General features: G+C 51.7%; 9 protein-coding genes across 9 annotated transcripts; 2 read left to right on the forward strand and 7 right to left on the reverse strand.

Moving 5' to 3' along the window:
- Positions 1–9: 9 nt before the first annotated feature.
- Positions 10–5,560, reverse strand: BDV17DRAFT_281820 (pentatricopeptide repeat protein; the record flags this gene model as incomplete). Its single annotated transcript, XM_073760095.1, has 3 exons — positions 10–1,046; positions 1,107–1,217; positions 1,762–5,560. The coding sequence occupies 3 exons, from the start codon at positions 5,558–5,560 to the stop codon at positions 10–12; spliced, it is 4,947 nt and encodes a 1,648-aa protein (XP_073615569.1).
- Positions 5,561–7,039: 1,479 nt separating this feature from the next.
- On the forward strand, positions 7,040–9,154 carry erg8 (phosphomevalonate kinase). The gene is made up of 2 exons (XM_073765301.1): positions 7,040–7,726; positions 7,777–9,154. The coding sequence occupies exons 1-2, from the start codon at positions 7,407–7,409 to the stop codon at positions 8,864–8,866; spliced, it is 1,410 nt and encodes a 469-aa protein (XP_073615570.1). The 5' UTR covers positions 7,040–7,406; the 3' UTR covers positions 8,867–9,154.
- A 682-nt stretch (positions 9,155–9,836) lies between these two features.
- On the reverse strand, positions 9,837–10,577 carry BDV17DRAFT_291368 (uncharacterized protein; the record flags this gene model as incomplete). Its single annotated transcript, XM_073762118.1, has 1 exon — positions 9,837–10,577. The coding sequence occupies one exon, from the start codon at positions 10,575–10,577 to the stop codon at positions 9,837–9,839; it is 741 nt and encodes a 246-aa protein (XP_073615571.1).
- Positions 10,578–11,291: 714 nt separating this feature from the next.
- On the reverse strand, positions 11,292–11,860 carry BDV17DRAFT_263436 (uncharacterized protein). The gene has a single exon (XM_073757907.1). It carries the CDS (start codon positions 11,764–11,766, stop codon positions 11,482–11,484), a length of 285 nt encoding a protein of 94 aa, XP_073615572.1. The 5' UTR covers positions 11,767–11,860; the 3' UTR covers positions 11,292–11,481.
- A 1,114-nt stretch (positions 11,861–12,974) lies between these two features.
- On the reverse strand, positions 12,975–13,454 carry BDV17DRAFT_291370 (uncharacterized protein; the record flags this gene model as incomplete). Its single annotated transcript, XM_073762119.1, has 1 exon — positions 12,975–13,454. One exon carries the CDS (start codon positions 13,452–13,454, stop codon positions 12,975–12,977), a length of 480 nt encoding a protein of 159 aa, XP_073615573.1.
- A 632-nt stretch (positions 13,455–14,086) lies between these two features.
- Positions 14,087–14,882, reverse strand: BDV17DRAFT_263438 (uncharacterized protein; the record flags this gene model as incomplete). Its single annotated transcript, XM_073757908.1, has 1 exon — positions 14,087–14,882. A coding segment is annotated over exon 1 (494 nt), but the record flags the coding sequence as incomplete, so codon positions are not given.
- A 1,628-nt stretch (positions 14,883–16,510) lies between these two features.
- On the forward strand, positions 16,511–18,592 carry BDV17DRAFT_263443 (uncharacterized protein). Its single transcript, XM_073757909.1, has 3 exons — positions 16,511–16,651; positions 16,737–17,244; positions 17,338–18,592. Exons 2-3 carry the CDS (start codon positions 17,199–17,201, stop codon positions 17,844–17,846), a joined length of 555 nt encoding a protein of 184 aa, XP_073615575.1. The 5' UTR covers positions 16,511–16,651; positions 16,737–17,198; the 3' UTR covers positions 17,847–18,592.
- On the reverse strand, positions 18,362–20,435 carry she9 (putative mitochondrion biogenesis protein (She9)). Its single transcript, XM_073765302.1, has 2 exons — positions 19,576–20,435; positions 18,362–19,522 (listed from the first exon to the last, which is right to left on the reverse strand). Exons 1-2 carry the CDS (start codon positions 20,126–20,128, stop codon positions 18,663–18,665), a joined length of 1,413 nt encoding a protein of 470 aa, XP_073615576.1. The 5' UTR covers positions 20,129–20,435; the 3' UTR covers positions 18,362–18,662.
- Positions 20,380–21,237, reverse strand: BDV17DRAFT_89582 (putative stress response RCI peptide). The gene is made up of 2 exons (XM_073765303.1): positions 21,099–21,237; positions 20,380–21,047 (listed from the first exon to the last, which is right to left on the reverse strand). The coding sequence occupies exons 1-2, from the start codon at positions 21,154–21,156 to the stop codon at positions 20,632–20,634; spliced, it is 474 nt and encodes a 157-aa protein (XP_073615577.1). The 5' UTR covers positions 21,157–21,237; the 3' UTR covers positions 20,380–20,631.
- Between the last annotated feature and the right edge of the window lie 260 nt (positions 21,238–21,497).

Here is a 21,497-nt window from a genome sequence, read left to right on the forward strand (position 1 = left end):
TACAAGTTTCTAAGGCGAAAGCCGTTCGATTCGCCATTTATACGACGTCTCATGCGTCCCATGAATTCGCACATAACGGAAGCGATCATGCAGCCGACTGCGACGACCCTGCCAGAACTCGACCGACTCCGGAATCAAACGCACGCCACCCCAGAATGGTGGGAGAGGAATCTCCTTTGTATCAGCGAACCGCGCCTCCATCTCCTGTACTCTCTTCTCGAGTAGCGCACGCCCGTCGTCAATATCCGTCTCATTCACATCATGCGGGATTTCAGGGTAGACAATCGAACCCGAGTCCTCGCCTGGCCCGAAGCTCTTGCGTCGCTTATCCAAAAGGCCGTCTGGCTCAGCGGACCAAAGCACCTTGCTTTGCCAGCTCGCCCATGCGCCGATCTGGCTTCCGCGCTCCCTAGTCCGCCAGTACATCTCACTCTCTTCGCGACTAAGCGGCTCGACCTTTCCTTCGATCCGAACCTGGCGCTCCAGCGTTGACCACAAGAATGTTAACGCGGCCCACTTATTCCCCTGCTGCTCAAGACCCAGGTCAGAAACGAGCGGCTCGTCGGATACAGGCATGGCCTCAGGAACACTACTATCCCCATCACTGAATCCGCTCAACCCAAAAACCTGTCCACCCTTCCCCTCCCGACTCCCCCAATTGCTATACACCGTCCACCCTCGTTCATCCAGCTCCTTCAGATACACAACGCGCGCACTAACCCGCCCCGATGGCAACTCCGCCGTAGCTAGCGTACACGTCTCCGGCGCAGACGAAAGCTCCAGTCTCGGATCGCGGAACCACGCATGAAACTGGTAGAGCGGGTTCGTCGGGTGCAGTTGGGAAATTGTGAGCGGCGGATTGCGCACGAACTGATGGGCTCGTGCTGGGTGCGAGCGGACGTTGTTATCTAACTCTGTGTTCGGCGTCATTGTTCCCGATCGGAGGGCTTCTGCGACGCGGGGTGGGAGGGCGGAGACGGGGACGACGGGCTCGGATTTAGATGGTTGGGTGTCGTCGGGGGTTGGGTTTATATCGCCGGGGGCAACTAGGTGAAGAGTCAGTATTACTATAGGCGTTTTGGTAAACCTTGGTATAGAAGGCGTACAAATGAGCTTCTTCGGCCGCTTCTGCTGCGGGTTTGTAGAGTCCATGGCCGAAAGACGGAGCTGGCTGGCGTGGAGATTGCGGCGGGGTGAGAATGACCAGAGAGATCTACCTAAATTGGGACGTCGCCGGAGAATCATATGATACGTGTCGCTGAAGCTCGAGACAGGTGTAGTTCTAGAGGACAAGGGCGACGGGGATAGAAGGTGGAATGGCGTTGGAGAACGAAGTGGGGGAACGGAGAGCAGGAGCACCCGCATGACACATACATCGCGGTAGTAAGTCGACTTTACTACGAACAATCTTTATGATCTTCGAATGTTTAGAGTCATTTATCATAATTGTATGAGAGTTGAGAGTCTCTATCGAACAACAAAGGAAATGTAGAGAATAAAAAACCGTCCCAAGCGTGGTATACGTACAAAATGTCATAACGCCATCCCCGCTATATGCAAAATATCCGAATAAACAATATGTAGAACCCTTGGCAATCAAGTGCCTCCCAATGCCTATGCAGTCATTATAGGGCTGGAGAGCGAGAAGAAACCGGGTCCAGCCCTGTATGAATGCGATTAAATCTTTTTGAATGCAGAAAAAGAGGCAACTTTTATCGTCAAGAACTTAACAGTCACCTTAGAGGATAGCTGTGACTGCACCATTGCCTACAAGATCAGCAATCTTGTGGGCCACGGCCGAAGGATACCCCCGAGAGAGCATCTCCTGCACCGTGCGAGAAGCACTCGCATGGTCGTCGGCGGCCAAGAACGCGCGAGTCATGGCCTCGTACGTGCTAGGTTCCCGTTTTACAATTCCGACGCTGTTGTAGATAGCATTGGCCTTGTTGACATTGCCCTCTGCAGCCCAACCGTGGATGAGGGTGTTCGCAATGTAGGCGGTCATTTCCACCCTGCGCTTGGCCATATCCTCAACAATCGACTCAGTCTGTGCTACTTGGCGATTGGCCACCATGGACTCGAGAAGGGCTTGGTACAGACAAGGCTGAACTTGAACCTTAGGGTTCGACACTGCGGTCTTGAACACGTTGTGGGCAGCTTCCATGTCCCGCATTACACAACCCTTGGCATGAATAAGTGACGCATAGTGGACGGCTTCCGGCTCCTGACCAGACGCTTTAACGGTCTCGAGGACCTTTTCAGCGGCTGCCATGTCAACAGGCTCCAGAGAGGCATGGGCGTCGATGAGCAGCTTGTAAGTATGCATCGTAGGCTTGATGTTGCGGCTAAGCATGCGCTCGTAGTAAGCCAAAACCTTGCTACGGTCGCGCTTGGTGTTGAGGAAGTACTGAATCATGGAATTGTAAGGCGCAGGTCGAGGTTTGTAGTTTGGCATGGACTCCATTTCTTCGAACATCTCCTCGGCAAAACGCTCATCGCTGACACGGCAAAGAGCGTTGACGATGGTGCCGTACGTGACACTAGTAGGTCGAACGTTGTTCGCACGCATCTCGGCAAAGTATTGAAGGCAGTCATCAATACGACGGGCCTTGCCGAGTTTGCCAATTAGAGCATTGTACAAAAACGAGGTTGGCTCAACACCTTCGGCAACAGCGCGGTGGAAGATCTTCAATGCTTCAGTAGCTTCGTCAAAGGTCTTGGTGGATTCCTTCAGTGTGGTGATGTACAAGCCGAAGGTGTTGGCGGATGGGGCAGAGCCAAGTTCGGAAAGCTCATGGTGGAATTTGGCAGCAAGACCACGGTCGCCCAGGGTCAAGCAAGCGGCAACCATGGCATCAAGGATAGACGTCCAGCCATACTTGACAGCCTTGTATTGTGGGAGAAGGGGGACATCACGCCTGGCCATGCTCAAGACCTCATGCACAAGATCAACGCGGTTGCTCTTGGCGGCAGTAGCAATGAGTTTGGCGTAGGTAATGTAGCGAGGGTGTCGACCAGCGCGGCGCATGTTACGGAGTCTGTTAAGGGCTTCGTTGAGGTGAGACTCGGGTCGGCCGTGGGTGCTCTCGAGTCCGTCGGCAATCATCGCAGATCCTTTGAAGTCGGTGGCGTACGCGTAAGGGTCGAACGAGTCCTCGCTGGGGGCTGAGCTCATACTAGACATGTCAGAGACAGGGGTATGAGGACCAGAGAGGTAGGTGGACGGGCTAGACGCCAGGCCCAGGTAGCTGTGCCATCGGTTCACCATGTCAGGTCGGCTGGTGAATAGCTTGCTAACGGCTTGGTCAACAAGGTTGACGGTCGTGGAGTCCATAGCAAGTCCGTTTGCTAGAGCGATGTCCAACATATGGGAGAAGCGAATGGGGTGAGCAGCATCAAAGGACATCGCGTTGTTGTTGACCAGAATGTCAGCTTGAATCTGAAGAGCGAGAGCAAGGTCGCGAGGCGTGAGCTGAGAAATCTCAAGAGGTCCGAGGAAGGCGACAGCGTGTTCAGCGACAGGTGGAATTAGGCCGCCATTCTCAATCATCAACCAAAGAAGCGACATGGAAGCTTGAGGCGAAAGGACAGAAGCGCTCTGGACAAGAACGCGGCTAAGAAGGTGAATACTCTCGTTGATCTGTTCGCGGACAGAGTTGGAAGACAGGTTGTTGGAAGAGGAGCTGCGAATACGGGCAAACATATTCCGTGCCTCGAGAAGAGATTCATCGGTGCGACCACTCTTCAGAAGAGCAACTCCATACATCACAGTCGGCTGTACCATATCCGACGTTGCCTGACCCACAGTGCTTAACATCAGCCACAGGGAACGGGCAGCTGACACATTGCCATCGCGTACGTGCAGTGCCATCATTGAAACAGCAGCTTTCTGTCGCGTCTCCACGTCCTTGGGGAGTAGATCATATGCTTCGGAAGCGATCTTCAATTTGCCGGAATCGGCCGCCGCTATGCAGATCTGAGACATGGCCTGATCAAGAGCTCCATCGCGCAACCGGTTCTTGGCTTCCTCGAGGGCCTTTGCATGATCATCCAATTTAAGAGCGTGTTGCACAAGAGCGTCATGGACGATAACGGATTCTAGTGCATTTTGGCGTGTTTCACGGTTCTCGGTCACTCCATCAAAGGAGGTGCGGATTCGCTCGAGGAAACGCATTGCATTCTCCTCCTTGCCACAAGAGATGTAGGCCTTGATCAGTGCGGCGTACACCTGGCCATCCAAACGTTGGATGATGCAGAAGGTACCATTGTCGTCGGATACTGCGAGTGATCTATATTCGTTGTAGCACTCGACAGCACTCGTCAAGTCGCCGGTGGCAGCGAACGCCTCGATCATCGAGGGGAAGATGGAAGCGTGAGGAGTCACTTTGTGAGACTCCATGTGGCCATACACACGGATCATCGCTTCAACCTTGCCTTCAGTGGCGCAGGCAGTGATCAGATAGCGGTAGATATCACCAGGGAAGACAAGGTCCGCATGCCGGGCAGTAGCTGTGTCGAACAGCTTCATGGCAATTCCAAGAGAGTCATCCTCGGCCAGTATTGCCTCTTCAAGCTCACTGGATTGGAGCATGAACTTTCCGGGTTCCTCCATGCCTCCATAGCGCACCCTTTCCTGTTCCAGCACTTCCAGCGCTTTCATGGCATCATGGGCGCGCATCACGAAAAGTTGAACGAGCATCTGGTAAGTTTTTTCATCGGGAATGACCTTGCGACGAAGCATATCGGAGTATACATCGAGCGCTTTCGGAATCGCCTGGGATCGATCATTGTGGAGTTCGATGGCTGAGTCGAGCAAAGCATTGTAAGCAGCAACCGTCGGTGTAAGGCCGTCTCTAAGAAGGGCCGCAAAGGCGCCAGGGATGTCTGCGAACTTCTCGTCGGAAGCGAGGCGCACAATCCGCTCCGAAGCAAGACGAGATTCCTCCGTAGCGAGATCTCCAACAGCAGCGACATCCTCCGGCAACTCGGGGAACGCTTCAGTGGCAGAAGCGTCCTGTGTTTCGGTCGCTTCTTCCGCCTGAGCCTGCTCCTCTTGAATCTGAATTTCCCTAGCCACCGCTTCTTCGACCTTCGCGCCGACATCTTCATTGGCGGAGGCCTGGGTGAGGTGAGGAGAACGGTTGAGATCGGAGCGGGCGGTCGGCAAGTCGGCGTCTTCTTTCTGCTGCTTGGTGACCTCCTCCTCCGTGAGCGGTTTCCAGCCCACTCTCCGTTTCAACTGCAACTGTTTCCAGTCACTGTCATCTCCGGTCTGCTGAGCCTGCTGCCATGCCGCATAGTACGCAGCTAACCCTGCGTCTCCACCGCCCGAGCTGCCCTGGCTGGCCTTTGCGCCAGCGCCCGACGAACTCGAAGGTTGAAAGACATGTTGTAGCTGAGTTGTACGGGAAAACTTCGCCGGGTTAGCGGCGGTGAGGTGGTTGAGTGTTGTCGACGACGCGTACGACTGCGATGCGGCGACTACCGATTGAGCATAGCCATGAGTAAAGGCTTTGGTGAAACTCTGACGCGCAATATGGGTAAACGGCTTGAAGACCATTTATCTTGCGGGGGACCTCTTCATCAAGGGGAAGAGGCAGCACTGGTACTGTTAGCTGGGTTTTGATTCGACTGGTTGTCAAATTCGAGTATACCTTATAATCGGGACAAAGATGATGGTGCAGGTTCATTTGACGACAGGGCCGTCAAACAAACGCGCAAGGGGAAAAGGGAGGGAATGGTAGAGATGAAAGAAAGGGAGACGAAGGTGTCTTCCAGCGACAGAGAAAGAATGATGGATGAAAAACGCAGCGACAGGAAACGAGTGATATTTTATGAGGACGAAAGGAAGTGAACCTGGTCGCGTTGGCGTCGACTCAAAGCGGCCTAGCGTGGATCCAGAGGCAGTTCCAGAAACTCACTTTTGCACCGGTTTGCCTTTCTGTACTTTCAATCGCAGCCAATTCAGGGGATGTGATGTCAATTTTTGTAGTGTTATGTGTCCCTTTTCCTGCTGCAGGTTATCTACAGACTACAAGTTCCGCGACGCATCACGTCTTCTATCCAGCATACACCTGCAGGCGAAATCTCTGCACTGATTCCTAATCCAGCAACAACGTCAGCTTCTCGAAGACTCGCCGGATGCTCAAGGGATCTGGGTCAGGTGGCCGCTCAGCCCCAGATTTGCACAAGTCCAATCGGCTCGTCGCGTCGACTGGAGCCTTAGGGAGAAGCAGGAGCTGCCGCGATGGGTTCCTGTCTGACTCACAGCTTTCCGGCTTTTTTTCTTGTGCTTTTTCTTGCGCCGGACTTTGCCTAGCTGCCCCCGTCCTATCACCGACCCGCCGAATCTCCGATATCCGACTCGCCGGGAGCTGCCTGCCGTTTGCCTGACTGCTGAGGCTTCGATCTGGCCCTGGAGTTTTTTGTCAGGCGGCTGTGAGTGGCATATCGAACATCGCTGCGGAGTTCTACGTCAAAGCAAAGAGCTTTCCTCGATCAAACTACGCCACCTCGATGGCCGGATTCGCAAGCTGGGATTTCGTCAGTCGAGAAACCGCCGGCAGGAAACTATCTACTCAACCTGCCGCAATTCACATGCGTACAGCCTGATTGGGATGGGATAACTGGCAGCGCCTTGCATCTGGCATTTCGTGAGCACTAATGAGTTAGCAGCAGGACATATTCCCGAGTGCGTGGATTTTCCGTGAAACGCGGAGGATCCGCAGACAAGACCTGTGATCGTATGATGAAGCCTCAACACCAATGGCATCTCGACGAATTTCTCTCCAACCCCTCTTATACTCCTAGCCCACTGCGAACAATATATTCCTCGGGTGAACGGACATAGAAACTTGTTTGTACTTTTGAACTCTTCTCTGGTCCCAAAACTGCAGCTGCAGTCCGTAGTCTCCCCGGAGTATCAATTTCTCCCTGTTCTTGAACCATTCTTCAGGTCTTCCTTTTCCAGGCACTGTGCCACGCACTAGCCACATTCGTCAGCTCCAGCCAAGCATGGCGGGCACAGTTCGAGATGGGCCAGTCGACCATCAAAACAAGCAACCTGATCACCGAACCCTAGACTAGAGGAGGCTACTTGATATGCGATGCCTCATGCATATCTCCTTGATTCCTTTTGAAACCACCAACCCACCCTGCCCGAGTCGTCCTTTCTCGACGTGAGTGATAACCAGCACAAAGCTACGCGCCGCGGGGTTCACCAGTAATTTCTCACCTGGTTGCAACCTTGGCTGTTGGTACCTTCACCGGTCTTGTATTTGCTTCTTCCTGCTTGTCAACACTAGATTCAGCGCTTTTTGCCTCCAGTCCTTTCGAGCGACCCGCGATCAGAAACCCCGCACCTCGAGCACCTTCCCACAACTACCCACCCCCACGCTCGATTGAACATGTCCTACAAATCCTCAGCGAGTACGGCCGTGTCCGCTCCCGGAAAAGTCTTGCTCACAGGTGGATATCTTGTGCTGGACCGGAATTACACTGGCACTGTCTTTGCTCTTGACGCCCGGATTCACGTTGTCGTGGAACAGCTCCGAAAAGGCCAGCGAAGATCTTCCGAAGCTGAAAAAGAAAACGGGAATGCTGGGATAGAGGATAACGAGGATTTGATCGTCGTTCGCTCTCCTCAGTTCATCGGTGCGGCGTGGGAATACGGTATCCAACGCTCTGAGAATGGCGGCGGAATCAAAGTCGTACAGAAGAACAATGGGTAGGACATTTGGACCATGCGTATCGGAGGTGGCTGGCTAATCACACTAGACGTGACAATCCCTTTGTTGAGACCTCCCTCAACTATGCTTTGTCTTACATCAGCTATGTAGCTGATTCGAAGGACTTTGGCTCTTTGTCCATCACCATCCTCGCTGATAACGACTACTACTCGGAGACAGCCTTCTCAAAATCGGCGGAACGCAGCCCTGGGGACTTTGTCAACTTTGGCGTCCCCCTCCACGAGGCTCACAAAACCGGTCTCGGCTCTTCCGCGGCCTTGGTCACTTCTCTAGTGTCGGCGCTTGTCATACACCGTACAATGCAGCCTGATGATCTCGGCGCAGCTCGTGATAAACTACATAACCTAGCGCAGGCCGCTCACTGCGCCGCCCAGGGAAAGGTCGGTTCCGGATTCGACGTTGCCGCTGCTGTCTACGGCTCCTGTCTCTACCGCAGATTCTCGCCGTCCATCCTGGAATCCATTGGTGACGCCGGCAGCCCTGGGTTCGACGAGAGGCTGTTCAAGGTCGTGGAGGACGCGGACCCAGAACATCTCTGGGACACGGAATGTCTGGATTTTGGCATGACTCTTCCCCGCGGCATGCAAATGGTCCTCTGTGATGTCGAATGTGGCTCCCAAACTCCGTCCATGGTCAAGAAAGTGCTAGAGTGGCGGAAACAGAACAAGGAGGAAGCCGACCTCCTTTGGAACGCTCTTCAGTCGAACAACGAGAGGCTTTGCCTCGAATTCAAGCAATTGTCACAGAATCCCGAGAAGGGCTTCGACGACGTTCGCAGTTTGATCCAACGCTCTCGCAACCATATCCGCAGCATGACTACCAAATCTGATGTCCCCATCGAGCCCAAGGTGCAAACCGAATTACTCGACGCCATCTCTGAGGTTGAGGGCGTGGTGGGTGGCGTTGTCCCCGGCGCAGGAGGCTACGATGCTTTGGCCGTCTTGGTCAAAGATGAAGCTGAGGTCATCGAGCGATTGAAGAAACTCTTCGAGGGCTGGGAGAGTAAGGTTGAAGATGACTTTGGAGGTAAAGTCGGTCAAGTGCGTCTCCTTGGTGTGCGCCATGGCTCTCTTGGTCTGGAGAACGAGTCGCTAGAGCAGTATCGGGTATGGTTGTAGACGTCAAAACTGTCACCTACAACAGCGTTGGCGTTTTCCCCTTTCTATCTCTATTTCGGGATCAACTTTCTTATGTCCAGTTGACAATGACTATCTACGAAGTGCACGTTGAGCGTCACAAGCATGATAATGAAGAAATAATATATCTCAATCTATAACCAAGAAGCACTTTGAATGAGGATTCTGAATGGGTACCATCTGCCTGAGCAAATATCAGTATGATTGTATTTACTCCTTTCTCAAGGCTGCCGTTGTATGACTGCAAGTCGGAAGCTTTTCGCCGGCGTGCTTAGTGAAAAGCGCTCATCACATCCATCATCCACGAAACATTGATCATACCTAATCACAACTTTCTATTTCCGCCCAAGTCTATATTAACGTCCAGGGATGACCACGGTCAAATCAAGCCTTCTTGACAAGCACACCCTGGATCCTAGGCAGGCAACTAACCGGATCCTCAGGCTCGTCAATCTCATCCGGGTTCTCCCACTCTCCAGCATCGAGAATATCCGCCAGTACATTTCGGGTCAAATGGCATCCGACAAATGTGCTCTAGGTTGAATTCGTGATTGCTATATGGCAGGTTTCCTCGCGTTAGCCTATGTTTCGGTCGTCTGCACCTGCACTAGAAGAAGAGCAATGATGAAAAATATCTTGCGCAACAGTCGTAACCCAATCCCTACTCCATCCATGCTCCCAGAAAATGAATTTTCCCCCGGGCTTGAGGAGCTTCCACACCTCCCTCATTACACTCTTCGGATTCCTCACAGCATACAGAACCTGGATGCATAAGACGGTATCCAGAGTACCCTCGGTTATTGCCTCTCCTCTCAAAACATCGCTAACCGCGCTTATATAGCTTTTCAAGCTACCTTCGGCTATCTTGTCAAGAGAGCTCTTTCCAAGCGCTACTATTATCTAAAGGCAAAGCTAGAACTTTACCGGGATTAAATGATGGTCGGGTAGGACGTTAGGAAGATGCCGGCATCGCGGATCTTCCAGTCAACGGGGCTGATAGCTGTCGTGGTGATTTTGATGCCAACATGATACCGACGATATGGGTGCTGCCATAGCCTGGCCCACAGAGTTGCATAGCCAAGGTTGTCATCGAGACGTTGAGGTGTTCGAGGTTGTCTTGGAATGTCTTGAGTGCGGACTCGCCGATAGCTTCGTTGAGTAGACCTTGCCCAATGTACAGACCAATAGTCGCCTGGCCGGACTGGCCATAGATCATGAATGGTCGTTCCGTGGTCCCATGGCCATTTTCAGCATACTTGCGGACCTGCTTCACGAGAGATTTGATCCCAGCTGCCGCAAGGCCATAGCCCTCCTTCCACCAGCCAATCTCAAACTCGACGTTGTGGGACTCGGCAGAGGCAAGCTGAACGGACTCGGCAGGGAAGCTGGCAAAGTCGGGTCCGAACGAGGAGAAGGCTTGGATGCGGTGATTCTCGTCCTTGTTGTCGACTTGATCGTAAAGGGAGAAGTCATAAAACATGGTCTCGGGGCATTTTAGAATCTTGAAGTTGGGATAGACGGACCAGTTGCCCGTGCTGGGCCCGGAAACGCTGCATCGCCCCGGGCAGACGTTGGCACTGCTGTAGCTGGGGCTTGCTGGCTTTCTGAATATTGAAGTGGCAGTGGCTCCATCTCCAGAGAGCAGGAATACAACAGCGCCAAAGGCTGCGGCGAAATTCGTCAAGGACACCATTGCCTCGGGCCTTGACGAAGAAATGTAAAGAGCGTATGATAGGAAAGTAAAGAGCGTAAGAATAGAGAAGTAAAGAGTGTATAGGTTGAAACGTAAGGAATGACAAAAAGGAAAGTGGGATGGGAAGCGATATTCACGTCAACAGAGGAAATGGACAGAGACTTTATACTGTGCTGGCTGCTAGAAATCTAGACAGTGCCCTGGCCTCCAGTCCATGGTCATCCTGAACAACAATCATCTTGTCAACCTTCGCTTCGGTGGATTGTACGAGCCCGATTCTCATGGATTGTATGCCCTCGGCTGAACCCGTATGGGCCATTACACAGTCGATACTAGAGGAAGGGCCTTGCTGCAGGGGAATCGCCCGATCTTCTTGACGCAATCCCATTCGAGAGGCGAGTCAAAGAGAGGCTGTTCGATGTAACGTCCTGATAAGCACGGGTAGGGACACAGAGCAGTCGGAAATGAAAGGCAGAGTGTAGGAGTGACTTGTGCTGTTAACCGCATCGAAGGAAGACGGACACTGGCTCGAAAACGTGCTCGACTCACTGGCTTCGGAAATATACTGGATGCTAAGTGAGTAGTCTGGTTGCTAGCTAGGTAGTACTCGGGATCGCCGTCTATCCGTCATGGCGCTCTAGTACTAGGATAGTGTCTCGTCGGACATACCCAATCTGAAACGGAATTGCTAGAAAAGACATTTCAAATGACCAGGGCTGCTTGCAAGGGTTCAGCGTATCGTCCGGATAAATATGAAAACGTGGCTAATCCGTTCTTCTAACTAGTCTGAGAGTTTGCACATAGGAGAATAGGTTATGAACGATAGATATGTAACAATATCAACCGGGGTTGGAAGGCCTATTAGGCACAGCGAGCGGCGTCAAGCACAAAAACATGAAATAAACTACCAAGAATGCACAATGGTAAAAGCAGCGGCTCCAATGGTGGCGAGGAGTCCAGATACACCGAGAACCATCAACGGCTGGGCCGCATTTTCAGGGCAGTCATCAGGAGCATCAATGGCCCGGCATCTTCGATAAGTTAAATTGGCCGAGATACCGGCCGCCATCTCGGGGGAGATGGAGACACTGCACGGATTAGGGGTGTGGACGGGGGTGCCGGAGGTGGAGTTCGTTGTAACCGCGCATGTATCGCGATCAGCCAAATTGAGGTTCGAAGGGGATTGCATAGTGGTATCGGTCACGTTGATGATCACCGCGTTCAAGTCATCCGGGCAGCTGTCGTTAGCCGTAGCAGCGACAAGATCAACTTCCTTGTCGGGGGCGGAGGTCGAGTTTGAGATGGTAAACATCCTGGACCAGCCGGAGGTGTAGCTGAAGACACCCTCATCGCTAAATGGAGAATGGTCGGTGAGGGCTTCCACGTCGCAGGTTTGGTAGTGGAGTTGCCAGCTCAACCACCAATGCCCGGGGGTCAAGGCCTCGTGGAAGTGGTAAAACAGGTAAGGGTCACTGCTAGAGAGATTGGCTTCATACACCTCAATAGGACCCGTGCTGAATGGCGAGATCCCACCATCATCATTTCTCACTGCCCGCGAGGCCGAGCTTGCAGAGCGCCAGGAATGCTGCGAGTACGGCATTTGCTGCAACATCGAGACCTGCCAGGAAGACGGGAGCAGCTGCCTTCAGATGTGCTTTGGTTATCAAAGCCCTTGGCAGCAGCTTGGCTGTATTGCTGGTAAGTGAAGAACCCTGGAGTTGTAGTAGTGAGCCTTGTTGAGAAAGAGGGGAGAGGGACGCTGATGGTTATGCTTGTTTACGTAGGGTGCGCTACAACTTGCGGTTAGAGTGTAAAGGCGATGGATGGTGGTGGGTTTGCATGGTATGGGTTAACTGGCTCAAGTGTGAAGCTGGGTCTGTCTGGTTGGTTGGCTTAGGGCTCGGAAGTAGAAATACGGATATGTCTAGCTGTTGGTAGAGGGAATACGGTACGCTCGTTATATGAATTGTATTGTCTCCACTCCGTCTCGGGGGTTGCGTAGGGTGACAAAGTGCGGATATTACTGCTGTCGCTCAGAGGACCGAAGTATTAGGGCAAAGAGAGCTGATGGTCGCTGTGCAAGCGCCATGGGTGCTGGGAAGGGTATGAGGAGTAAATATCAATATACGGCTCAACGAGAGATCACGCATGTTGAGCAAGATCATAGTCAGTGGTTTTGCATGGTTGTTCAGACGCCATCCATCATTACTTATACCATTTTACAATATATACCTGAACAACAGACTCTTCTCCTCCATCCTTTCTAACTCATCCTCCGTATACATTTGCCTGACCTCGTCTTCACTCAATCTCTTCTCTCTTCGTTTAGCCTAAACTCAAGAACAAAAACACCGACAAATCCTGCCGATGCAAAAGTAAACGATTTTCCGCACCCTGTCACATACTGAGGTGCTTCGTCCTCTTGCAGATAAAGCTGCTGACAAGCCCGCATATGGCGGCAAGTATCTTGAAACCAGCCGCGCGCATTTGACCCGTATAAGAGACAAGGCCGACTCTATGTATGTCAACGCTGAGGTCCGTCTGGATAATCCATGTCTTGACGGAGGGGTGGGCTGCGACAGGAATGCTATTGGAGAAACCCGGGCACTTCGCGTCTTGGGACCCGGTGCCGAAAGGTAGCATGGTTCCTGGACCTCGTGGTGTAGGCCTGGGGGGCAGGCAGTAGTGCCGGAAAAGCGATACGGCCAATTCGTCTGCCCCGGGCGTTGCGGAGTAAAATTCGGGGCCGATTTTGAGAGCGGCCTCGCGAAGAAAGGCAAGTGGGTACCCAGAATCTGCAGGTGGCTGCCCTCGCTGCTTACGGTCATAGTCATTATGGGCAGTGCTGTACCAGTCTGTCACGCCTGTTGCGGACATGATGGCTTCTGTGCAGTTCTCCATACAATATCGCTAATTGCCAAGTTTCAAGATAGTCGTTCGTGAAGCATTGGGCAATTCGCTAATTCCACTGCAGAGCAATAAGTCTGCGAGCGCCATGACCGACTGGAAGTCCCAAGTCAGGCTATCAAGTTCATCGATTGTCTCATCGCCTTGCCGCCTGGATTGGAGTGCATTGACTTCCCAACGTACAAGGGCGGCAAGATCGTCCAGGCGGACTGGTATATTCCTCCCTGGTTCCAATGCAAAGGCATTCCACTGACGATCGACCAGAATGAGGTCAGGCCGGAGACAAAGCTCCTGTAATGTCCACAGTGAAGTGAACCAACCATTCATACTTCTATATTCTTTCGATATCTCAAACTCTACTTGCGTATGGCGGTCATCCAGATGCAGCATGCAGGGTGGAAGCTCATGGGCCACATGGGGGTAACTTATAGCAAGCCGACGCAGGACAAGGTGCAAGCCACTCCATCCATCCACGTCATTAAACCAGGCAACTGCATTTCTCGCTCCGCGAAAAATCTTGGCCTGGAGCGCTATTTCATCTCGGGCGATCTCTTTGGGTCGGTGATCTTCTGGGTTTTGGGGAATGCAGAGAAGATCAAACCAGACAATGGAGTATCAAAGCAGGCAGATTGAAGCATTTCTGGCAGTTCTGCCACGTTAAACCTTGTATTCTGAGGGATCAACCAATCCTCAACCCCTTGAACCCGCACAGAGGGACCTGCATGAATCTTCCAACGACCCCATGTATGGCTTATTGCGGTATACTCCACTCGTCCTTGAAGAGCTGCGGAGACAACGCACTACCGTCGCTCGACATCCCACAGATAGTACGGCATATCATCGTCTGCCTTGGCGTCCTCCAGCCACGCACACGGCGAGACTGACGCTCCAATGGTCCGGTCATACCCAGGTTTAGAATCAGTGCTATGTTGGTTGGCGAGGGATTCGTACACCGACATAGCGAGTCTTTGAGCAGCAGCTGCCGCAGAGAACACGCCACGGTACTCCACTCGTGAAGTAGACTCTTCAGACCACGTGTGACCATCCACCAATAACTCATAGCAGAAAAGCTCTTGCATGGACCGCTGATATTCTGAGCGGTCAAAAAAGTCTTGGAGCTCCGGTTTCGACGACCACAGCTGATGTACAAGGACCCTTGAATTCTCAGTTGCATCTTCAAAATCAATGCGAACCATTCCACCATTCCAGCAATATGCGAGCCGTTTGAGCTTGTTCCAGGCAAAGATATGGTGCTAGTCTCTACAAGGTATCGGCACACAGGAAGAAGACCCATCTTTCCATTTCCCTCTCGTATCCGCAGTCGCCAGCGATCCCCTTGAGTTCAGGATGGAATTTCTCTTTAATCACATCTCCCAGCGCCTGGTTGGCATAAGATGCTCTGGATAAGGTTGCTGCCGGCTGCGTCGGGGTGCTGAGAGTCAGCTCTCGTAGCGGCTCGAGGTTCCTAAGGCTGCGCGCTGAAAAGCATGCACCAGCCAGAAGATCATGCTGCGGGTCTTGAGTGCTCGGAGAGTAGATGTCCGGGTACAATTCTTCCTCCCGCTGAACAATCATGTACGCCAAGTCCATCAGGCTAGACAGCAGAGTGGGGTTGATACTGTCAGGAGCCTTTTCCGAAGCGGTTTCATAATCAAACGTTGTTGCCATTCTGATCGATTTCCACCTTTTCATGAGGTCGTGCAAACAGGCAGCTGCAACTTAATCCGAATCAGTATCTTCATCATGGTGCTGTCTCTCCAGGCGCTCGGAGTCCACCGTATCGCTCTCATCCGTAGTATAATGTGTTCTCGATACGCCAGTAATCTGCGTCAAGAGATTCTCCAATCCTTCGTTGAGGTTCTTCCGGGTCAGAAGTCCCTTATTCATGTCTTGAATAAAGCCCCAGAAGGTGTTCGCCATGGTCCGTTGTTCCTGTCGGGGATAAGTATCAGGCTGAGCCATTCTCTCAGGGCACATATGAATATCTATTAACCTGAAGATTGACACCTCGGTCTCGGCCTCGGACAACGGCGCTAGATAAGCTTATAAAAGGTTGTGAATTAGCTATCTACAACGCTGCCTTAACGCTAAAGTGAAATGAATAATTTTCGCGCAGAAAGTCAAGTTTAGCGGCAAATAACTCCGAATAGAGAAATTCAAGTATTAGAGGCAAGGGATCTTATTGCGTTAGAAATGAGCAGTTAAATGATCAAGCGGAGGCCTTGAGTAGTTCTACTCCAGTACCTTCAGCTGCCCGCCCAAAACACACTCCACCAACATGTCCAGAATGTAATATTCAGGGTCATATTAGAACTAAGTGTCCTAATTGTCAGAAAGTTTGATTTATTTAGTTTGATTATATTGTTGGTTGCTGCGAATAACTTCAAGTGCGTCAAGTACTATATATTTTGGCGAGGTGCGCGGATCGCCCATGATCCGCGGACCGCTTGTGAAATACGTTACCGAAAGCAATTCCAAGCTCTCCCAGGCTATCTAGATAATTCCGTCACAACCTTATATTAACATTCCAAGCAGCAACATTTTTGGTGGCTATGTTAGGCGCCAGTGTCCACTCAACCTACTCACCCTACTTACCCCTAAGTTTACCTAGTTAACATTTACTGCATTCTGTATTAACCACACTTTTGTCAGAATACGTACATACGACCATAGGGTGTGGAGAACAGGGCTTCCCGTCCGCTCAGCCGTACTTAAGCCACACGCCGGCTGGTTAGTAGTATGGTGGGTGACCACATGCGAATCCCAGCTGTTGTATGTTTTTCGTTTTTTCTTGGGGTTAATTTTTTTGCCTTCTAGGGGTCTTGAGGAAAGGGTAACGTACAATGAGAGAGAGCTCACTGATGTTAGGTGCTCTAGATGCATGCAGGCTACAGAGCACTTTGTACTTTGTTCAGCAACAGACCTCAGTAACTGCTAACATCACCTCATGGTTCAATACATACTAACTGACTCGGAAGTATGAGACCACGTGATCTATAGTGGCTTGGCCACACACTACTCCAACTCCTGAGAACTCAACCCCTCATTGTATGTATCAATCAATCACTAGCGAAGAGAAGAAGAATCAACGATCTATCGAAGAGAGCTCATCCCGGGCACGGTGCCCGGACGAGAAAAACCTTGGCATCCGCTCCTTAGTAGGCTACGTATGTGTAGCTGATACAACCTCGTTCTGCCCTTCTTCCCCTGTGCATGCATATTTCATAACACTAACCAAGGCAGGTTAGGTAGTCTACTTATGGTTCCTGGCATGCAATACCTAGCACAAGACATAGTGACCACCCATCCATCCAACCATCCTAACACTCTCAGTCTCACCCCTATTAGAAACTGCGCTTCCGCCATGCCCCCTGTCACCCGCCTAGCTGCACGCTCTGCAAGCCAAACAGACAAGCCAGAGAAAACGAAGAAGCCCAGCTTAAAGAGATTAGGCAAAGCAGGCGCAGGAGCAGGAGCAGGAAACCAGCGACAGCCACCATCACCAGCACCATCGAATGCCAAATTCACCTTGGAGATGGAAACAAAACAGCCACAAACACAGCGTCCCATCCGAAGCCCTCTCCTAGGGTTGATATCCATCGATATCCCCAGTGACGTTCAAGATTCAGACAGGCGAACGAGAAGGACGAATTAACCGCTATCTTGAAAGCCGTTCGCGGCCAGACCTGGAAATCGGGATGCATTGGCATCGACATGGGACATTCCCATCCCACAACCGGTACTGATTTTGTAATATTCGGTGAGTCTGGTCTTTTATTTTGTTTTTCTTACCCCAATGATTGGATTCACTTTGATTCGACTAGGTAGTTCATGCTAATTAATACCCCTGCAGAATGGACCTCCGCAACCGCACGGAAGCAGTTTCTGGACTCGGAGCTTTCCAGACCTTTCAGGGCCTTCCCGGCCTTCCCCGAGCAACTGCAAACGATGCGCGGTCGGACAGTGACGACAAACCTGATCCGCAAGATAGACGATCTGCAAGACATACATGCATCTGCATGGGCTGCCCCTGGTCACTTCGAGATCTGGACGGTGTACTTCCCCGCGACGCGATCGCAGGAGATGCATTCGTATCTAAAACGGATTAACGGTCCTTTGTTTTGGATACCCAACAGCTTGGAATCTGACGATCGCTTGGAGGCTATGAGAGGACTCTTGCATCAGTCTCATGGCTGGATGGTGGGCAATGCTAAGTTCCAGAAGACAGGGCAGGTTGCCCGGCGCATGATCTACATCTTCACTTGGGAAAGCGAGGCAGCAGAGGAGCGGTATAAGCGGGAATTGCGCTGTGACGGGTGGGAGATACTTCTGCAGGGCCTGCCCCTTGATAGGTTTGGGTGAGATGGACAGTGGCAGGAGCGCACTGCGATGGAGGTGTTTATTGATTGTTTGGAGAAGTGTGGGATGTTGGTGTATGAGATGGCATATGCACGGTTTGTGGGAATCCTCGGAACCTGATCCAGCAAGGTAGACTACATAGTAGTCTCGGGATTGGACTCTTCTCCGCAAGGGTCAGCAAGATGCTGACAAGCTCAGACCCCGCTGCGGAAGACATGCGGAACCACAAACCCTGAGGAGCGGTTCTATGCCGTTTCTGCGAGAAAATACTGTCATTCGACTGTGTAACAGGCCAAGGACACCCCCGATGCAGGCCGAGATTTACCCTCCACTGTCCTGGGACGATGATAAATCATTGCCCAGTGCCGTGAACACCGCGCATAATAGCCCAAGTATCAAGTATACGGGCGTACTATGCATTAAACTGCCCTAGCCACTATCTCAAGACATAATTGAGATGAAAAATACCTTTGGCAAAAGATGGCTTTTCTACTTATGGGTAGAAGAGCGAAATACTCTGACAGCAGAATAGCACCAACCTGAACATAGGGGTAGGTCATAGACGGAATCGGACGGTATGGTGCTTATGCGGGCGGGCTTGTATCCTGGCTCACCATGAACGGTGGTAGCTGGTGACTTGCTATGCAAATGCCTACGTGAGAACATCACAAGTCAGGGATGTCCGATCTGGTCAAATGTATACAGTGTATAGAAAACAATATGTATACGATCTATTGCTTGGTGTCTTTGTAAATATTAGAATGATAATAATACAAGATCGAGACATCAGTATATGCCTGCAGACATATGTATCAAAGTTTAGCGCGATAGAGTCAATGCGAGTATCAGTCCCGTCACAGCGGCACCAGCTGCGGCACTAGTAGCAGCAACTATAGATACATCGCGACGAGTGACGGTAACGGGGTTCTCGCTGACGAGTTCATTTACATACTCGCGCACTGACTCGATTGTCGTAAGTGATGACGGAGTTTGAGGTAGAAGCTGGGTAGAGGGCTCTGGAGCGCTATGTGGGGTCTTTTCAGCGGGTTGGTCTCCGATGACTGCGACTGGTGTGGTGGCAGTAGCAGTCGCGTCGGGAACTCCTTCTGAGGTGATATCAATCGCAGGAGATGGGGTGTCGGGGACAGAAGCGGAGACTTCTGTGACGGTTGCGGTTCCTTCGGCAGGGGTTAGAGGTTGGGTATGGGCAACGGCGAGGACCTTCTCCTTCTCAATGGCCTCGAGGACTTTCTCCTCGAACCCTTTGACGAGCCTCTTTCGGCGCCAGGGCTCCACGGCGATCTGGAAAACTAGGAAGAGGAGGACATTCACTCCCATAAGGCCCCATGTTCCCCATGTACTCATACGACGGATTTTGTCCGACCAGACCTGCTCTTCATGATAACGGGATAGGATGTTCTTCGTAAGCTGGGCAGCCGCCTCTTCCGACTCGCGTTCAGCAGCTGACAGGGCTTCTTGCGTTTCGTTCTCAGAGACCTCGTTTGCATGGTCATTACGATACAAGAGAGTAAACCGTTCCAGATCTGTCGGTGACCAGGTATGTTTGCGCTGTAGAAGTTCGTTGACTTCGCGCTGCGAAGTTGAACGGCGGTTTATGGCGGCTGCGTAGGCTTCTTTGGCTGTTCGGACTTTAAGACGAGCATCACGTAGTCGTTCCTCTAGCAAGCGTTAGAATTCTGATGCTCAACTGATGTGGTGATTAAAGACGAACCTTGCTCAAGTATATTATTCTTCAAAGCCTCAATCGATGAATATCCAGTCAAGTCGTTCAATCGCTGGCCGGCCACGAAAACATTTGACTGCAGATTGTCCATGACGGTGCTGAACTGTTTCGCAAACTGCGACCGCCTATTTTCTATATATGAAGGAAGGCCTCCTGATTCCTTTTGACTGGGGTTGGCCTTTTCCTTCTCTCCGTGTCCCTCTGTATGTACCGTGTCCGCCGCGTGCGGAGTCCTTCGAGCCCCCGCATCTGTCTCTGCATCCCGGGCGCTCTCCGGTGCAGGTATGGGATTTTCTTCACCTTTCGGCTTATTTTCAGGTTGTCCATCCGTTTGTTTCCTTGTTTCGTCGGAAAATAGGGTGGGATGGGAGCGGAATTGATATCGTTGGCAGACCGAGAAATTCCGCCGGGCTTCGTTGGGGTAGTGAAGAGCTTTCGGCGCAGGAACTGAAGGGAGGCGGGATCGTATAGAAACAGAGGACCTTGATGTGTCGAAGCTCGCGCGTAAAATTTGCCTAAGCAGCCATGGCATCGACTGCATAGTGACTTTGAGGTCGCAAGGACCGTTTGGTTTGTTGTTGGTGGTGACCGGGTAAGTTCCAAGGTTGGCGGAGAAAGCGGCGGCTCCCGAGTCTTCGGGTGCCGAACCAGCAAACCCGCATCGCGGCCTGGGTCCATGACGACAACTGCACCTGCTTCATCTTCCTCGGGCTGTTGTAATCGTGAGAATGTTGACTTGGGGGTAGAATTTTCCTATAGACTATTTCACATAGATGAGGAGCCCTTCCGAGCGGAAATATCTGCGACGCGCCATGATATAACAATATTTTAAGATTTTATGCGCTATTCATACAAAGCTTCAGAATAATCACGATACGATTAAGCTTGAGAACAGCAAGTGTAGACAACAATAGGCAGTTCGTAACACGTCAGAGCGCTCATCAGCAGGGATTAGTTCGTTCACGGGCCATGATCGAATTGTAGGGGTATCTAGGTATGTGCAGGTGTCGGTGGAAGTATCAATCGTCATTCGACTTGTTGGTTCTAGTCTTCGCTCTGCACTTTGTTGTCGCCCTTGACAGCTTCGGCATAGGTGGGAGGAGGTCGCGACTCGTCTTGCCCCTGGCTGCTGCTACCGGCTGCTGAAGATTGTTCATGTTGAGGCTTGAAAGCTGGCTGTCGAGACTGCGACTGGCCGGAGGATTGCTGGGGTGGAAGGGTGCCGTATCCTCTCTGAGATTGATTGGGAGCCTGGTGAGAGACGTAGTAGTATGTTACGTGACCGTTCTCGACATCGCCTCTCCGGTTGGGAACTGGCTCGTATGACGGATCGTCATAGTCCGGCTCCGGGTTTTTGAGGATGATGTACCAAGCATGAAGGAGCCCGGGAATGTAGCCGAGACAGCAGAGGGCGATGTTAATGATGGAATCGGCCGTACAGATACCTAGCTTAATCCACACTAGAGCGGGGGGTTAGCGGGGATGTCATTGCCAGAGGAACCGCGACTTACCTGAGACAGGTGGGAAGAAGATAGCCAGAATGGCGAGGAACAGGTCTGAACCACACATGGTCAATTTAAATTATTGCAGCAGTTCAAGCAGTATATATCTTCGATTTAGTAGTCTTTTGCAGTTGGTCTGAGGATGAAGAGTTTAGGAGTTGGTGATACGAATGACGCTACCTACTGCGAGTCACATGTTCAAGGCTCAGCCCCAATCAACCAAATTAGTCACGTGGAGCCGTGGCTGTTGCGGCTGCTATGGCCTTTGTGGCTAGTGGGCCGGTGACTCACCGTTCGGTTACTGCATCCATGGCCACACACTGAAGCCACAATTACTGCTAGTGAACATACCACAAACATAACAAAAATGATATGGAGAATATCAGAGGGACGTGGAAATTAGAAATT

Source organism: Aspergillus undulatus, assembly GCF_047715775.1.
Source record: "Aspergillus undulatus strain CBS 261.88 unplaced genomic scaffold BDV17scaffold_24, whole genome shotgun sequence".
NCBI lineage: Eukaryota > Fungi > Ascomycota > Eurotiomycetes > Eurotiales > Aspergillaceae > Aspergillus > Aspergillus undulatus.